We start from the raw sequence: 16,601 nt of genomic DNA on the forward strand, positions 1-16,601 counted from the left end.
AGAGTGATGGATCATAGAATGACAGTCTGTGCGGAGGACTGATTGGAGAACATAGAATAACATAGGCTGAAAAATCATAGATGAATTGAAATCTGCACCATTGGAGGAAAGATCTCATGCACCACACAAGATCAAATATCTATTAAAATATACTTCATCTATGACATGGGTTCTTAACCTGGATCCATGAACTTCTTTTTTTAACATTATGATAGTTGTATTTCAATATCATTGATTTTCTTTGTAATCCTATGTAGTTTATTTTACTTATGTAAGAATACTCTTTAAAAGGAACCATAGGCTTCAACAAACCTCCAAATAAAAAAGGTTATTAAAACAAAAGCTCCAGATACGATGCATAAGGCATCATCACTAGCAGCGCAGTACCGTTTTCTATAGAAATCTACCTCTAACTGATGGGAGTGGAGCACCTTTCATTCCTCTGACCTTAGAATCCCTAAGTCTCACTTAGCTATCCTCTTTATCTTGGTTTACATCTCCATCAGATAATCTAACCCAGTTGCCAGCAATTAAAAATGTTCAAATTTTGAACCATTAAATCCAAATTCTTGGTGTAGGAAACACGGGATCTTTGGAACATTGTTTTGAGGGGGAATAGGTTGGGAGAACATTCTCTTTTTCCATCCCCCAGAAGTGTTGGGCTAAGTGCCATTGAACAAGACATTCAACAAAAAGGATGAAATGACACGAAAAGTATTAAGTTTGGCAGTGGTATTTAGAGTGTCCTATTGCCAATTAGAACCTACATCATCAATTCTGATTCTCCAAAGTATTTAGAATTACAGTTTTAAAAACCTGGATGGCGCCCAAACAGGGCATCTATTACTTGTTCTTTGGGTGATCGAAGTCAGTCAGCATTTGCTAAATAGTACTTGGTATTCTATGGCCAAGGAAAACATCTACTTCTGTGTCTGTTGCTGGCAATTCAGCTCAAGTCAGGCTTCATTCATGAGTTTAAATGACTTTAAAATTTCCAGATATAAATCACTAGCCATTTTTGTGGGTAGTAGAGTAAGAAGGAAAAACAGTGGGCTGTGCCTTGTTGGAAACCCTATTAATGAAGTCAAACTTCTTTGCAAAGTTCTAGGTAATTGGAATGTTTCACACATTGTCAAATAGCAAAATGTCAATTACCTAAAATGTGTCATTCTCTAAAATGAGCCTTTGTTCCTAATGACCTGCCTTTACTAAATAACCGAATAAATGGTGATAGCTCTACCTATAATTAGTTGTGAATCTTTGGACAAATTCCTTCCCTTCTCTAGGGCTCAGGGTTCTAATATGTTAAATGTGAGGTTTGAACTAATCAGGAGTCCTTAACCTGAGACCCATGAACTTGTTTTAAAAAAATATATTTGGATATCTGTATTTTGATATATTTGATTTCCTTTGTACTTCCTTGTATTTTATCTAATGCACTTAAAAACATTATTCTAAGTTGGGGTTCATTAGCTTCTCCAGGCTGCCAATATGGTCCATGAGACAACAGGATGAAGACCTCTTTTATTAGAGGGTGTCTCTGGTCATTCTATCGTTGACCCTCTATGATTCTATGAGATCCTCCCTCACCCTTTCCTTTCTGTAAAATTTGAGGGTTCAGCTACATGATTTCTGAAAGAGGGGCTCTTCCTCCATATTCCCCCTCAAAAAAGTGTTTTGAAGAGCCTGTGTTTCCTCCACCAAGAATTTTATTTGATGGTTCAAAGTATGAACTTTTCCAGTTGGTGGCAGCTGGGTTGAATTATCAGCTCTGATATTGTAGGATTTTAACTTTCTGGACCTCAGTTTCTCCATATGGAAATTATTTCTGTTCCTAAGGACCTGCCTTTGTTAAATAACAGGGTATTGATTTTTACCACTAATTAGCTTTGGACTTGTCACTTGACCTCTCTGAACCTCAGTTTCCTTTTCCGTAAAATGAGGGGATTGGGTTTGATGATCCCTTATGAGGTCCATTCTGGCTCTGACATTCTTTGACTTCCTGTCTCTGGACCCTATTTTCCTTGTAGGTTCATTGGCAGGTAGAGAAAAGGCAAGGGAGGGGCATGTCCTGGAGAAAACCTATCGGGGTTTCTTCTAGTCCTGTTCTGTGTTCTGTTACTGAGGGAAGAGAGCTATGCGAAGCCCTTGAGGCCTTCCTTCTAATGTTTAAGGAGTGAATATAGTCACTCTGAGTAAAAGAAAACCTAAAACTCTAGTTGGAAAGAAGAGATACAGATGGTTACTCTGGTTTCAAACAAGGCCAGGCTACGGTAGCTTACATGTGCAGAGATATCATTCTGGCGGAAAGCTTTCTGCAGTGCTTGTGTGAGCCCTTTGGCTACATCAGGTCTCAGGGAATCATTGATCTGCATCCTCCTCTGGGTGAGAAGGAGAACTGTTCAAAAAAACATACACACATTAGTGCAGAGTGGTCACATTCCATCCTTTCAAACAATGCAGTTTTAACCTGTCCCTCTCCTCTGTAAGTTTTCCATAAAAATGGTGAGCACAGACCAACCTGTTCAGAGCCCTCAGAGAAGATCCCACTCAGATCCCCAAGAATAGAAAACCCCAGAATCCACTTAAAACATTGAAGGTAAACCAAATTGTAGTTATTTTTCCATGTGATGGAAACTAGAGCCCAGAGGTCTGAGGGAGAAACTGAGGATACATCTGAAAAGTATAATGTGTACCACTCAGGGCCATAATTATACTGGAACATTTGGGATCCTACTTTTATTTTGGGGAACACTTAAGCTTGATTTGGAGGAAGAAAGTTCTAGCAAGGTAGCAAGAGAACCACCAAGCAATGGGGAGCAGGGTGGGGAGGAGAATAGTGCACAGAGCATCAGACCAGGAGTCATACTGACTCCTCTTCCTGAGTTCAAATCCAGACTCAGATACTTACTAGTTGTGTGACCCTGGGCAAGTCACTTAACCCCATTTGCCTCAGTTTCCTCATCTGGAAAATGAGCAGAGGAGGAAATGGCAAACCCCTCCAGTGCCTTTGCCAAGAAAACCCCAAATGGGATCATGAAGAATCAGACATGACTGAAAAATGAGCAAACAGCAACAGCCAATAAGCTTCTCAAAGCTAAAGGAGACATAAGTCTTTACATTAGGACTAGGTTTACAGTGTCATCCCCTTTTAGACTGGAATGTATTTAAATATATCATTTTATTTCATTCTTATTTGGGGGCAAGTGAGAGAAGAGTAAAAAAAAAAAAACCAGAGATGGGTGCATTCAGCATTGACGTATTCTTTAAAATAATTTATCAACCCCCTTTTTATAGCAGGGCTGAACAGTACTATTAATAGCATTCTGTGTGTTCTAGGCCATCTCTTAGCTGCAATCAGAAACTGCACTGCCTTAACCCAGCTGCTGCTGGAGGGATTCAGAAATGCCTTCAGAGCTTAACCAGGACCCTCCCTTTTCCCGAGTAACATTGATGCAGTTGTATGGAATGGTCAAGAGAAGGCTAGCTTGACAGACAGGATAACCTGGATTCAAGTCCTGACTCACACACACATCATGACTGTGTGACTGTCTCTCAGCACTTGGAAGTCCTTCTAGGAATGTAAGCAATAGATGACTTGTTGACTTGCACCAGTTTCTCATATTAAAAACATCACAGATAAAAACAAGCAGGTCAAACACCAAACCCCCCAAACCACAATGATACAGAATATATTATAACCTAGAAACTATGCTCCATAATTCACTCAGCTCTTACACTCTCCTAGAATCCAAAGGGGAAAAATACCCCACCACTACAATTTTTTTCTCCTCCCATCTCTAAGACCAGGATGCACTATTGTTTCCAAGACTCTTACCTGTCTTCACCATTAGTTTCCTGGACATGTGACATTCTAGATTCAAGGTGGTTTTGCCGGTTGTGACCACAGTAGTTGAAGCCACTGGGAGAGCAGCCGATGTGTTTTCCACAGGTAAGGGAGGGAGTTTAGTTACCTTCCCTGATGTGGTAATAGATGTTAGAGCTGCCATGATGGTCAGTGGGAATGGGGTGGAGATTCTTGGCATTTCTGAGTTTGTTGCTTTGTGGAAGTCTGATTGCATGGCTTGAGATTTCCCAGGGAAATGTGTTGTTGACAGCCTTGCAGCAGCGGTGATCATATTCGTCTGCATGGTTCTGTGGGTCGTGGATACGAAGGGGGAAGCTGTGGGAGTCGCAACTGCCTTGGTTGTGCTTGCCACCATCTGGGAGCCTGGTGTTCCACTGGGAGTGCCATTTTTAGCCAGCACAGGGGTCAGAGTGCTTTTGGCTGCCATTGCTGAGGGAATGGAGAGTTTACTTCCAGACCCCTTGGACACTAAGGCAGCAGGCAATGCAGATAGAGTGTATTTTCCTAGAACCCGCGTGGCTGTTGTTGATGCTACAGTTGGCACCTCCTCAGGGGACATGGAAGAGTATGCTGCAATGAGAAAATAAGTACAATTTGTAGCTGGTCAGAATAAAACTCAAGGACAGGGCATTGGTGATGAATGGATGTCACTTATGAAACTATTTGGTTGTAAAGGATTGGTGCTAGGGCCGTGTTAGGACAGGGAGATTTTAGGTCTAATAGCTTTAGACTCATTAGGTCAGAATAGTTCTTATGGAAACACTATTTACATCAGTGCTATGCTTCTGCTCCTTAATGAAAGTATTTTAAGTTCTGAATGCTTCTGAACAAACAAGTGGCCAGAAGGGTCAGAACTGGGGCTTCTCAGGAGCTCTGTCCCATTACAAGGAGTGTGTGTATATTTGTATGTCTATGTGTTCCTTCAGAGTAAGGCTAGATAATGATGCTGAAGTTGAAGATGCTTTGGCCATGGAAGTAGTCATACCTGTGTGTTGGGAACCAGGAACCAAACTACCTGCATGAGCGGTTGCAATAGTCCAATTCTCAGGGACTGGAGGAGTCAGCGGTACTTTGGGTGTTGTCTTGAATAAGGCATGAGCCAGTGTGGGAAGAACGGTGGCAGGGAATGTCCGAGGCTTGTGGCCACTCTGGAATGGTAGAGAGGTGCTTGTCATAGGTGATGGATGGCGGGTACTGGCAAATGAGGTTCTTTTCTCTGTTTCCCCTGAAAGCATTTCCTGCAAACTGATGGGAGGAGTTACATCTGACGAGGCTGATGGAAGAGATGTTGTAAGTGGAGATGATTCTGAGGGAGGACGTGAAAGGAGATGTTGGTTGGCAGTTGTGAAAGCTTCACGAATACCTGGGAGCAGACTGAACGATGCTTCAAGGTCCCGGGTGATATTTTTATGGCCTATGGGCCAAAGGTCTGTAGAGTTTCCAATCGTAGCAACTCTGGACTGATGTGTGGCTTGTTCTGTGCTTAGATTAAGGGATGGATATTGAACACTGAGCCCCTTAGTAAAGGTCAGATGCAAATCAGCCTCTCTGACATCTGGAAATTGTGTCATTTTGGCAGCTGAATTTGAGCCATTGGGAGCAATGATTTTGGCAGAATGGGTCACTGAAGATGCATGACTTTTTTCATGTCCATGTAAATCATAACCTTTTTGATGAGGCAAGACAGGGATTGCTGATTCTAAGAAATGGGACCCACTTTCTTCTGGAAAAAAACTTGGGGAACCAGCTGTCCTCATTAACTCTTGGGTTCTTGCTGGTGTGGAAGAATGAAGAGGATGGGCTGCCTGCTGCTTAGGGGCTGAAGTTATGTCTCTAGAAGTATTTGCAGAGGCCATCCTGACCTCAGACTCAGTATCTGCTATGGGAGAAGACATCAAAACAGTGGTTGATTGCTCTGTCAGTGGGATAGAAGGAATAGGCAACTCTGAGAGTGTAGGACTCACTCCTGGTTCTGTGTTGATAGCAGCTGGAATGTGATCAGTAGTCGAATCTGATATGACCTCACTTCTGGTGGACTGACTGGTGATCTCCTGAGCGGGAGTGGCACCAGGAGATATCACCATATTGGCTTTTTCATTTCCCATAAAAGCACCCATCAATCCACCTTCTTTCCCTAAAGGAAGACTTGCACTGGTAGAGTAATAGACAGATGAATGGCTTGTCTCCACAAGGACCAAGTCTGCAGGAGTCCCATCCTTGTTCTTTGCTTTAGAAGTTGGATTTTTTGCCACCATAAGCAGAGGAAATGCCCTGCTTTGGGACAGCCATGGGAAATCAGGTGTGGAGAGAGAGCCTGGTTCATTTTTTGTTGCTGGTGAAGAGGTGGCATGAGCAGCAGTTGCTTCACCTGCATCTGTAAAAGACTGAGCAGCTGTCACCACAGAGGAAGGGGCACGTTTCACAGAATGGGACACTGCTTTTGCATCCTCAGGAGCCGGTGACAAATGCACAGGCTTGTTTACAGTAGCAGGGGCAGGTTGACTGTATCTCCTTTCCATGGAAGTGGTTCCTCCGTCTGTACTTTGGACAAGTCTGGACCCTACTTCAGGCATCTCTGATGAACTCTCAAAAGCCGGCCAGGACACACTTCCATGGGCCCTTTTAGTCACTCTTGATTTGAATGGTTGAGTGCGGACTGGGCCTGAAGAAGACATATCTGTGAACTTCAACAATGTGGGGGTTTGACTTGGAAGCCAAGGTTGACTTCCAGGAGCAACTGGTGGGGAAGACAGATGGGATATGTCTGGCATGGAATTCACAAACACAGATGTAGATGGGCTTTCTGGGTGCAGTCTCTCACTTGGGGCCAGTCTAGAATATTGTGCTGTTGTCGATCCAGAAAAATCCAGACTGAGGATATCTGTTAATTCTTGGGCCTTTCTGGATGGAGGGTGACTTGTTTTACTGGAAAGAGGGTCTAAGGGATTATCAGTACTTTCTCTATGGGAAGAATCAGGGGGAACTGTCTGGGGTAATGAAGGCACTTTGGCTGGTAGCTCAGTAGGTTTAGAAAATATAATGGTATGGAGTGAGCCAGGAACTGATGAAGAGAAGGATGGGGATGGAACACCTGAAACAATGTCTGACCCTGGCGTGTGCTGGTTTGGAATGGAAAGTGTTCCTAATGGCACTGATTGAGATGACAGGACAGCACTCGACAATGTCACAGATGGTGTTGTGGACAATGGGACAGACATGTTGGGTTGAGGCAAACCTGACACATCAGCTGCTTCATCCGAATCTCGAGGTCTTGGGTGGGTGAGAGTCTGGGTCAACTCCTTGGGAGGATCAAGAGATGCGCTATGCCCACTCCCTTGATAAAGGGTGGAAGAGAAATCTGTCTGAACCCTAGTTCTAGGGGGAGGGTGAGCCAGTGTGGCTTTGATTATCTGAAGCAAGCTTGCATTTTCAGGGAAATGTCTCATGGGGTCCTTGAATCTGTCAACATTCGAGGAAGACTTTAATTCCCAGGAAGGCCATGTTGGTGATGTTGATGTAGATCTCAAAGGATTTATGAATGATTGTGGGGTTAGGGTGACATTCATCCGTAAATGATTGGTACCTGTCAAAATAAGGAATATTCATGTATTTTAATTTCATCATCTGGTTCCTACTGGAGGAATGAATCATGAAAGCCAAAAGTGGAATAAGGAAGGTTTTCCATTCTGTGGTGATAAATAGAAATACATATAATGGGAAGATACTGAAGTATAAAACCACCACATGAGAAAGAGAATGAAGTCAAATGGAGATATCTTCTCTAGACTAATAGCTGCATTTAGTATAGATACTATATGTGAGGCAGGAAGAAACTGTTGTTTAAACTACCCAGCTTTGAAACTATTTCACCCATGTGGCTTCTTACACTGGAAAGATTCCCTCAGGCTATTCTCTCAATCAAAAACAATGTCATTGGAGATTTTGTTTTCCATGTGACTGTACAAAGGAAAAATGCTCAGAGCCAATCCAAGATGAGGATCACCAAGCATATGCCCCAGAGGGTCATTCATTACAAAACCTCACTTTTTTTTTTTTGCCAACACCATCACAGGAAAACGATAGACATATGAGGAAGAGATTGCTGAAGTTACAAAAAAAATAGACTCTTTAAGGAGAGGAAGGGGAGAGAAAAGAGCACCAGCCAGTTGGACACTTGACATGAATGGTATATGGCAAATAGGTAAGTAAGATCATAAGGTTAAAAAACTGGGGCTGGAACGGCCATTGGAAGTCATCTAGTCTAATATCCTCATTTTGTGGATGAGGAATCTGAACCCCATTGGTGAAATGATTTGCCTAAGCTCATCCACATAAGTGACAGATTCAAGACAGAAACCCTGGTCTTCTGGTCCCAGATTCAACCATCTTCTTGGGATATCTCACTTCCTTCCCTTTCTCTCAAATTCCAAGGTAGGACAGTAATAAAGAACTCTATGGATATGGAGGCAGAAGGTTGGGATTCAAAGACCAACTCTCTGATATTCTCTATGTGGGTGATTCACTTTTCTGGGTCTCATTTTCCTCATCTCTAAAGTGAGGGGATTAGACTAGAAGGTCACTGACTTTGCTCCCTCCCAGTTCTAGATTCATGATCCAATGACCTGACCTCCAACATGTCTTCCAGTTCTAAATCTGTGACCCTGATTTCTGATTCCACTCATCTGAGTAGGATTCATTATTCATGCCCTCATCTTTTCTTGTCTACTGGCTGTTGTTTCCTCCTTACCTACAAACACCTCCCTGTCTCCCAAAACACCCTCACTTGATGCATCCATCCCCACAATTACCATCTGATATCTCTTGTTGCTTTTGTTGCTAAACTCCTTGAGAAGTCCGTCTGCAACTGATGCCTCTACTTTCTTTCTTCTCATGATGTTCTTAGATCTCTACAGTCTGGTTTCTGATCTCATTTGACCAATTTGCTCTCTCCAAAGTTACAGAGATCTCTTCATTGCCAGATCCAATGGCCTTTTCTCAATCTTTTTTCTTCCTGACCCCTCTGCAGCCTTTGACACTTGATCATCTTCCTGATATTTCTCCTACCTATCTGACAACTCCTTCTTAAGTCTTCTTTGCTGGATTCTCCTCCAGATCACTCCCTCTAACCACTAATGTCCCTCAAGATTCTGTTTTCTTTTTCTTCTATACTTCTTCACTTGGTGATCTCATCAGCTTCCATGGACTTAGTTATTATTTCTATGCTCATGATTCAAATCTATCTGTCCTGCCTCAGTCTCTCTGCTGAGTTATAGTCTTGTATTTCCCACTGCTTCTTGCAAGTCCCAGCTGAGATCCTACCTTCTATAGGAAGCCTTTCATGATTCTCTTTAATTCGAATGCCTTCCAGGATAGTTCCAGAAAAACCTGAGAAGATTACGAACTAGTGCAAAGTGAAGTAAGCAGAACCAGGAGAATAATTTACACAAAAAGATTTTAGAGATAATCAGCTTTGGGGGGGCGGAGCCAAGATGGCGGACTAGAAAGACACACTTACGCAGGGTCCTCCCCATAGCCCATAAAATACCTGTAGAGAGGGACTCTCAACAAATTCTGGAGGAGCAGAAGTGGAAAACAACAGAGTGGAGGAGATCTCCAGCCCACAGTGACCTGAAAGGCCCACAGAAACATCAGTTGCGCTGGACGTGGAACCAAGCTCAGAGCCCAGCCCAGCCTTGGCCAAGCAGCAGCGTGGCATGGCCCAATGAGACTCTGGGGGGAGGACACCTCGGGGGTGGAATCTCCAGTCGCAGTAGCGGGGCCTCAGATCCCTCGGCCCACAGGTGCCAAAGGTCAGTGACTGGATTTAATCAGCAGGCCAGGAAGGGAGAAGGGCTTTCCCATAGCTCCAGCAGTAGGCAGCAGCCACAGAGCCTGCACAGCAGCCCGTATGGAAGCTCCACTGTAGGAGTGTAAAAACCCCTGAGGGTCTTGAAGAGCTGAGACTTGCCTCTGCCCTGGGTGGAGGCCCTGGCCAAGCAGGTCTTCCTCTCACACTGAATGGCAGCCCTGCCCATCCAGCTTATCTGAAAATCAGTCACCAGTGCTGACTTGGGAACTGGAGGCCAAGTGGCTGTGGAGAGGTATCTGCTAAGATCCTAGGCTTAAAAATCCCCTTCTGCATCCAGACCAGTACACACTTGATTGTGCCACCTTGGAGGAACTGAGATCTCACAGATTCCCAGAGTATACCCTACTCTTGACAAAGGACCCAAAAGTCAAGTAACTGGTTGGGAAAATGCCCAAAAAAGGGAAAAAAAATAAGACTATAGAAGGTTACTTTCTTGGGGAACAGATATCTCCTCCCATCCTTTCAGATGAGGAAGAACAATGCTTACCATCAGGGAAAGACATAAAAGTTAAGGCTTCTGTATCCCAAACATCCGAAATAAATATTCAGTGGACTCAGGCCATGGAAGAGCCCAAAAAGGAATTTGAAAATCAAGTTAGAGAGGTGGAGGAAAAACTGGGAAGAGAAATGAGAGAGATGCAAGAAAAGCATGAAAAGCAGGTCAACACCTTGCTAAAGGAGACCCAAAAAAATGCTGAAGAAAATAACACCTTGAAAAATAGGCTAACTCAATTGGCAAAAGAGGTGCAAAGAGCCAATGAGGAGAAGAATGCTTTAAAAAGAAGAATTAGCCAAATGGAAAAGGAGGTCCAAAAGCTCACTGAAGAAAATAGTTCTTTAAAAATTAGAATGGAGCAGATGGAAGCTAATGACTTTATAAGAAACCAAGAAATCACAAAACAAAACCAAAAGAATGAAAAAATGGAAGATAATGTGAAATATCTCATTGGAAAAACAACTGACCTGGAAAATAGATCCAGGAGAGACAATTTAAAAATTATGGGATTACCTGAAAGCCATGATCAAAAAAAGAGCCTAGACATTATCTTTCATGAAATTATCAAGGAAAACTGCCCTGATATTCTAGAACCAGAGGGCAAAATAAATATTGAAAGAATCCAAGGATCACCTCCTGAAAGAGACCTAAAAAGAGAAACTCCTAGGAACATTGTGACCAAATTTCAGAGTTCCCAGGTCAAGGAGAAAATATTGCAAGCAGCTAGAAAGAAGCAATTCAAGTATTGTGGAAATACAACCAGGATAACACAAGATCTAGCAGCTTCTACATTAAGGGGCAGAAGGGCATGGAATATGATATTCCAGAAGTCAAGGGAACTAGGACTAAAACCAAGAATCACCTACCAGCAAAACTGAGTATAACACTTCAGGGGAAAAAATGGTCTTTCAATGAAACAGAGGATTTTCAAGCATTCTTGATGAAAAGACCAGAGCTGAATACAAAATTTGACTTTCAAACACAAGAATGAAGAGAAGCATGAAAAGGTAAACAGCAAAGAGAAGTCATAAGGGACTTACTAAAGTTAAACTGTTTACATTCCTACATGGAAAGACAACATTTGTAACTCTTGAAACTTTTCAGTATCTGGTTAGTTGGAGGGATTACACACACACACACACACACACACACACACAGCACACAGTGAATTGAATAGGATAGGATCATATCTTTAAAAAAATGAAATTAAGCAGCGAGAGAGAAATATATTGGGAGGAGAAAGGGAGAAATGAAATGGGGCAAATTATCTCTCATAAAAGAGGCAAGCAAAAGACTTTTCAGTAGAGGGAAAAGGAGGGGAGGTGAAAGAAAAACATGAAGCTTACCCTCATCAGTTCGAATAAAGGAAGGAATAAAATGCACACTTATTTTGGTATGAAAACCTATCTTACAATACAGGAAAGTGGGGGAGAAGGGGATAAGCAGGGTGGGGGGATGATGGAAGGGAGGGCAGTGGGAGGAGGGAGCAATTTGAAGTCAGCACTCTTGGGAAGGGACAGGATCCAAAGAGAGAACAGAAGCAATGGGGGACAGGATAGGATGGAGGAAAATATAGTTAGTCTTACACAACACGACTATTATGGAAGTCATTTGCAAAACTACACAGATATGGCCTATATTGAATTGCTTGCTTCCCAAAGGGAATGGGTGGAGAGGGAGGGATGAAGAGAAGTTGGCAGTCAAAGTTTTAGGAACAACTGTCGAGTGTTGTTCTTACTACTAGGAAATAAGAAATATAGGTAATGGGGTGTAGAAAGTTATCTGGCCCTACAGGTCAAAAGAGAAGATGGGGACAAGGGAAGGGAGGGATGTTAGAAGAGAGGGCAGATTGGTGATAGGGGCAATTGGAATGCTTGGCGTTTTGGGGTGGGGGGAGGAGAGAAATGGGGAGAAAATTTGGAACCCAAAATTTTGTGAAAATGAATGTTAAAAGTTAAATTAATTAATTAATTAATTTTTTAAAAAAGACAATCAGCTTTGAAAGATTTAGTAACTGATCAACACAGTGACTAACCACAATTCCAAAAGACTCATGATGAAAAATGTTATCTACTTCTGCATGATATAGATTGAAGCTTCTTTTTTTCTTCCATACATCTATGCCTCCCTTTCTTCTTTCTTTTTCTCCCTTCCTTTTTCCTTCCATCCTTCCATCTTTTCTTCCTTCTCTCCATCTTTCCATTTCCCCTTTCTTCTCTTTGTTCCTTCTTTCCCTCCTCCCTTTCTCCTCTCTTTCCCTCTTCTTCCTTTTCATCTTTTACTTCTTCCTTTCATCCTTCTTTCCATCTTTCTCCCCTTCCTTCCTTCTTTCCTTCCTTCTCTCCTCCCTTCTTCAAGCATTCCTTCCCTCTTTCCTTTTTTTCTTTCTTTTGGATGTGGCTAATCTGGGAATTTGTTTCACATGACTATACATATTTGTAAAGGATTTTGTTTTTCTTCAATGGGTGAGGGAGCGAAGATGGAACCAAATCAAAATTGAATTTGAAAAAATCCTAGTGCCTTTCCTTTGTTGATAATCTCCAGTTTATTCTATAAATATTTCGTTTGTACATACTTGTTTATATGTCATCTCTCTCACTAGACTGTGAGCTCCTTCGAGCAGAGCTGTTTTATTTTACTTCTTCCCCAGTCCCTGTACACCCACCAAATAACAGACCCCAAGTCCCAGAAGAGACTAATTTGAGCTCTACTTCTAGCTAATGTAGAAAGTAAATTCCTCTTCCATCTACATGTTGAAACTGAAATGATTTCTGGAATCAACCACTCTAGTTTTATTTTGTAAGAGCTGAAGGAGAAGTGAAAACGGAAGTCTCTTTATTTCATCCCGTGCTTGGCAACCCTAAAAAATTTCATTTTTGTACTTTCAACATTGTCTCATTTTTCTGTTATTTTACAATCTCACTCAGCCTAAGCTGCCCATTGAAATGGGGCTGAAAGTCATGTCAAATAGTAACAGGCAGGAGTAGTTAGATTACAAGATTTTTACAATGAAAAGCTAAACTTCTTAGCAAAGTATGGGCTTTACTACACCTATTACCAAATGATACTTATTAAGGACCTTCATCTCAGGGAATGACACATGTGGTTCCCATCTTCTAAAAACCTATACTATAAAACAGGATATATGAAATTCACTAGGACCTCTATCTACACAAAGTACTATAATAACATGTATACGTACCAGAACAAATATGACAAGCTAAAATATTATAGTATGTAGCTAAAGAAGACAAATATTCTAGAGTCTAATCATCAACTCCCATGTGCTTCTGAGGACTGGATGGCAATTAGGATGAGGAAGTTCAAGTCAACAAGCATCTATTAAGTGCCAACTATATGCCAGGCACAAAGAAGGGCAGAAAATTGATTCCTGCCCATAAGGCACTTACATTCTACTAGAGGAGACAACATGTAAATAACTAGGTACATACAAGACACATCAACTACAGACAGAAGGGAAAGGGTGTTTCCTCAAGGTAAGAGATTTCAAGTGCTCTTAAAGGAGGGTCCTGAGCAGAATCAGGGAGAAAACAGGTGATCTAGGATTGGTGTTTTATCATTAAGGAAGATAAGAAATAGGGAGCAGAAAAACCAAATAAAGAAGAAATCACACACACATACATATATAATAAATTTTGACTCAGTGTTCTTGACAGTGCTTAGCATAGTGCCTGGCACAGAGTAGGTGCTTAATAAACGCTTATTGACCAACAGACTTAGAACATTGGACTGGCTCTAAGAGTATAAGATTTAATAGGAATAAATATAAGTCTTGTACTTGAGTTCAAAAATATCAGTTCTACCAGTTGAGGAGACAACAGTTAGTTGGGAGAGAAAAGATCTGGGGATTTGCATATAAATGAGGACATGATGGAACCATCTGCTCTGCCTGAACTACATTTAAGGAGTATTGTCATCAGTACTTGGTACCCCAGGGCAGCCAGGTGGCACAGTAGAGAGATCATGGGACCTGAAGACTCATATTCCTGAGTTCAAATCCAGCCTCAGACACTTCCCACCTGTGTGACCCTGGGCAAGTCACTTAACCCTGTTTGCCTTAGTTTCCTCATCTCTAAAATGAGCTACAGAAGGAAATAGTAAACCACTTCAATATCCCTGCCAAGAAAACTCCAAATGGCATCATGAAGAGAAGGACATGACTGAACCACAACAACTTGATACCACATTTTAAGAAGAGCACTGATAAGCTGGGGAGTATACAGAGAAGAGTGACTAAGATGGTGACAGGCCTCAAGTTCACACCAAATGAGGTCCAGTCAAGGGAACTGGGACCTTCTTTATCCTGGAGAAATAAAGATGTGGCTGTGAGAGGAGCTGGCAGCCATCTCCAAGTATATGAAGGGCTATCATACATATTTATTCTGCTTATCCCAAGTCAGAACTAAAAGCAATAGTCAAAATTTGAAAAGAGGTCAATTTAGACATGATTTAAGGGAAACAATTAGTGCTATTTACAAATGGAAAGGACCATCTTGGGAGGTAGTGGATTCCCTCTATCATGGATATGCTTTCATAATCCAGTGGGAGCAAGGGCTGGTACAATAAAAACAAGGTTCTTTTGGAGACAACAGGAAATTCTGAAATTCTCTTATTTCAATCTTTTCTCTTTTTCCTAGCCATCTTTCAGGTTGCTAAGTAGCCAGATTAACTTTGGCCTCTGACTGATGCAATATGTAGAACATTGAATGGAGTGAGGTAGCCCTGAGTTCAAATCCCGTGTGATCCTGGGTAAGCCCCTTGATCTCTCTTAGCTTCTGTTTCCTTATCTGTAAAATGGGGATAATAACACCTCACAAAGTTGTTGTCAGGATCAAATGAGATAATATCCCGAAAGCACTTTGCAAAGGAAATGTCAACTATTATCACTTAACTTTGAAAATCATTACATGGAGATGGCCTTTAGAAAGATGAAAAAGAATTGAGGAATGATAAAACTAAATAAAGATAGAAGGAAACAGGTTTACAAAGCAGAACACAGAGGATGACTAGAGGAATATTAGGTTTGAGAGACAATGAAACATCTCGCAATTTGGGACTTGCTTAAAAAAAAGCATGGGATTTTAAAAATCCAGCAGCATCCGAGTTAGCAGGTAATGTCAAAAACATGTAGTTTTTAGAAATTCATCATGGAAGATAAATTCTACTTGTCTCTTTCACTCATTACCTGTGTGGTTTGGAACAAGTCCCTCAACTTTTATGGGCTTCAGATGAGTTTCCACTGGCAAAATGAGGGGGGGGGGGGGTCACTGGATACAGAATTTGTATGAGGCTGTATCCTTCTGGGATCTAAAACACTGCTGAAAATTAAAGCTCCAATGGATCTGTCACCTCATTGATGTGAGTATTCTCTCCACAAACCCAGATGTGTGTAGCTTTGGTCCATGTCTTCTTATAACTTTGCCTTTCAGTGGGAGCAGTCCACTCAATGTGCTAAGGGCCTTCCTCATTTTCTCTCTTGGCATCCCAAGAATACCATTGTAGCACGTGGTGGATCTAATGGTTATTCCATGAAAAAAGGAGGAAAACCCTGAAGGCCAAACAAATACATTTCTAAATATATTTTATTGGATAAAACACTAACAGTCTCTCAGTGACATAATGATTTAGAGTTCACAGGACTCTGAAATCTGTAACTCTCATGTAATTATTCCATGAAAGCAAGACTTGACCTTAACCTAGAAAAGTTTTGTTGCAGATCGGAAACAAGGCCAAGGTTCGTGATCAAACTCTCATGAGAAATAAATGAGAAAATTGTCAAGATTTTGCACTATGCCTAAGGGTACAGAGGTAGTTAGGTAGTACAGTGTATAAAGTGCAAATCTGGAGCCAAGAAAGCCCGGAGTCCAAATCCTGCTTCAGACACTTATTATATGTGTGATCCTAAGCAAAACATATAATCTCTGTTTACCTCAGTTTCCTCATCTATAAAATGGGGATCATAATAGCACATCCTCCAAGGGTTACTGTGAGGAGCAAATAAGATGCCACATGTAAATGGCTTTAAAACCTTAAAGCATTATAAAAATATTGGCTATTATTTACTATTGATGAATTTTGGGAAATCACGGAAAGGAAAGGTTTGCTTCCTCTAAAGATTGAGGCCCCCCCCCCCACTAAGTTATGTGTTCCAGATAGAAATTGGATAGAGGAAAGAAGATTATTGGATTATTTTACTGCCAAAAGATATGTCCTAACCTCCTGAATTCCTTTTAATACCAAAAGATATTAAAAACCTGGAGATTTAAATGAAATGTAAGCCCCAAAGTACTTTACAGCCATCAAAAAAGCTAATAATAACTAGCAATTCTCCATCACTTGAAGGCTTG

The 16,601-nt window shown here is 41.5% G+C and overlaps 1 protein-coding gene across 2 annotated transcripts in view; it reads right to left on the bottom strand.

The window, feature by feature from the left end:
• KIAA1549L (KIAA1549 like) overlaps nt 1-7,446 on the bottom strand; it is a 137,085-nt gene extending 129,639 nt beyond the window's left edge. For both annotated transcript variants that reach the window (XM_072619206.1, XM_072619205.1), the window contains exons 1-3: nt 4,854-7,446; nt 3,839-4,438; nt 2,283-2,398 (exon numbers count right to left, since the gene is read on the bottom strand). In XM_072619206.1, the coding sequence (XP_072475307.1) occupies nt 2,283-2,398; nt 3,839-4,438; nt 4,854-7,434 (3,297 nt within the window). In that variant the 5' untranslated portion in view covers nt 7,435-7,446. The remainder of the gene's footprint in view (nt 1-2,282; nt 2,399-3,838; nt 4,439-4,853) is intronic.
• Between the last annotated feature and the right edge of the window lie 9,155 nt (nt 7,447-16,601).

Source organism: Notamacropus eugenii, chromosome 6, assembly GCF_028372415.1.
Source record: "Notamacropus eugenii isolate mMacEug1 chromosome 6, mMacEug1.pri_v2, whole genome shotgun sequence".
Taxonomy (NCBI): domain Eukaryota; kingdom Metazoa; phylum Chordata; class Mammalia; order Diprotodontia; family Macropodidae; genus Notamacropus; species Notamacropus eugenii.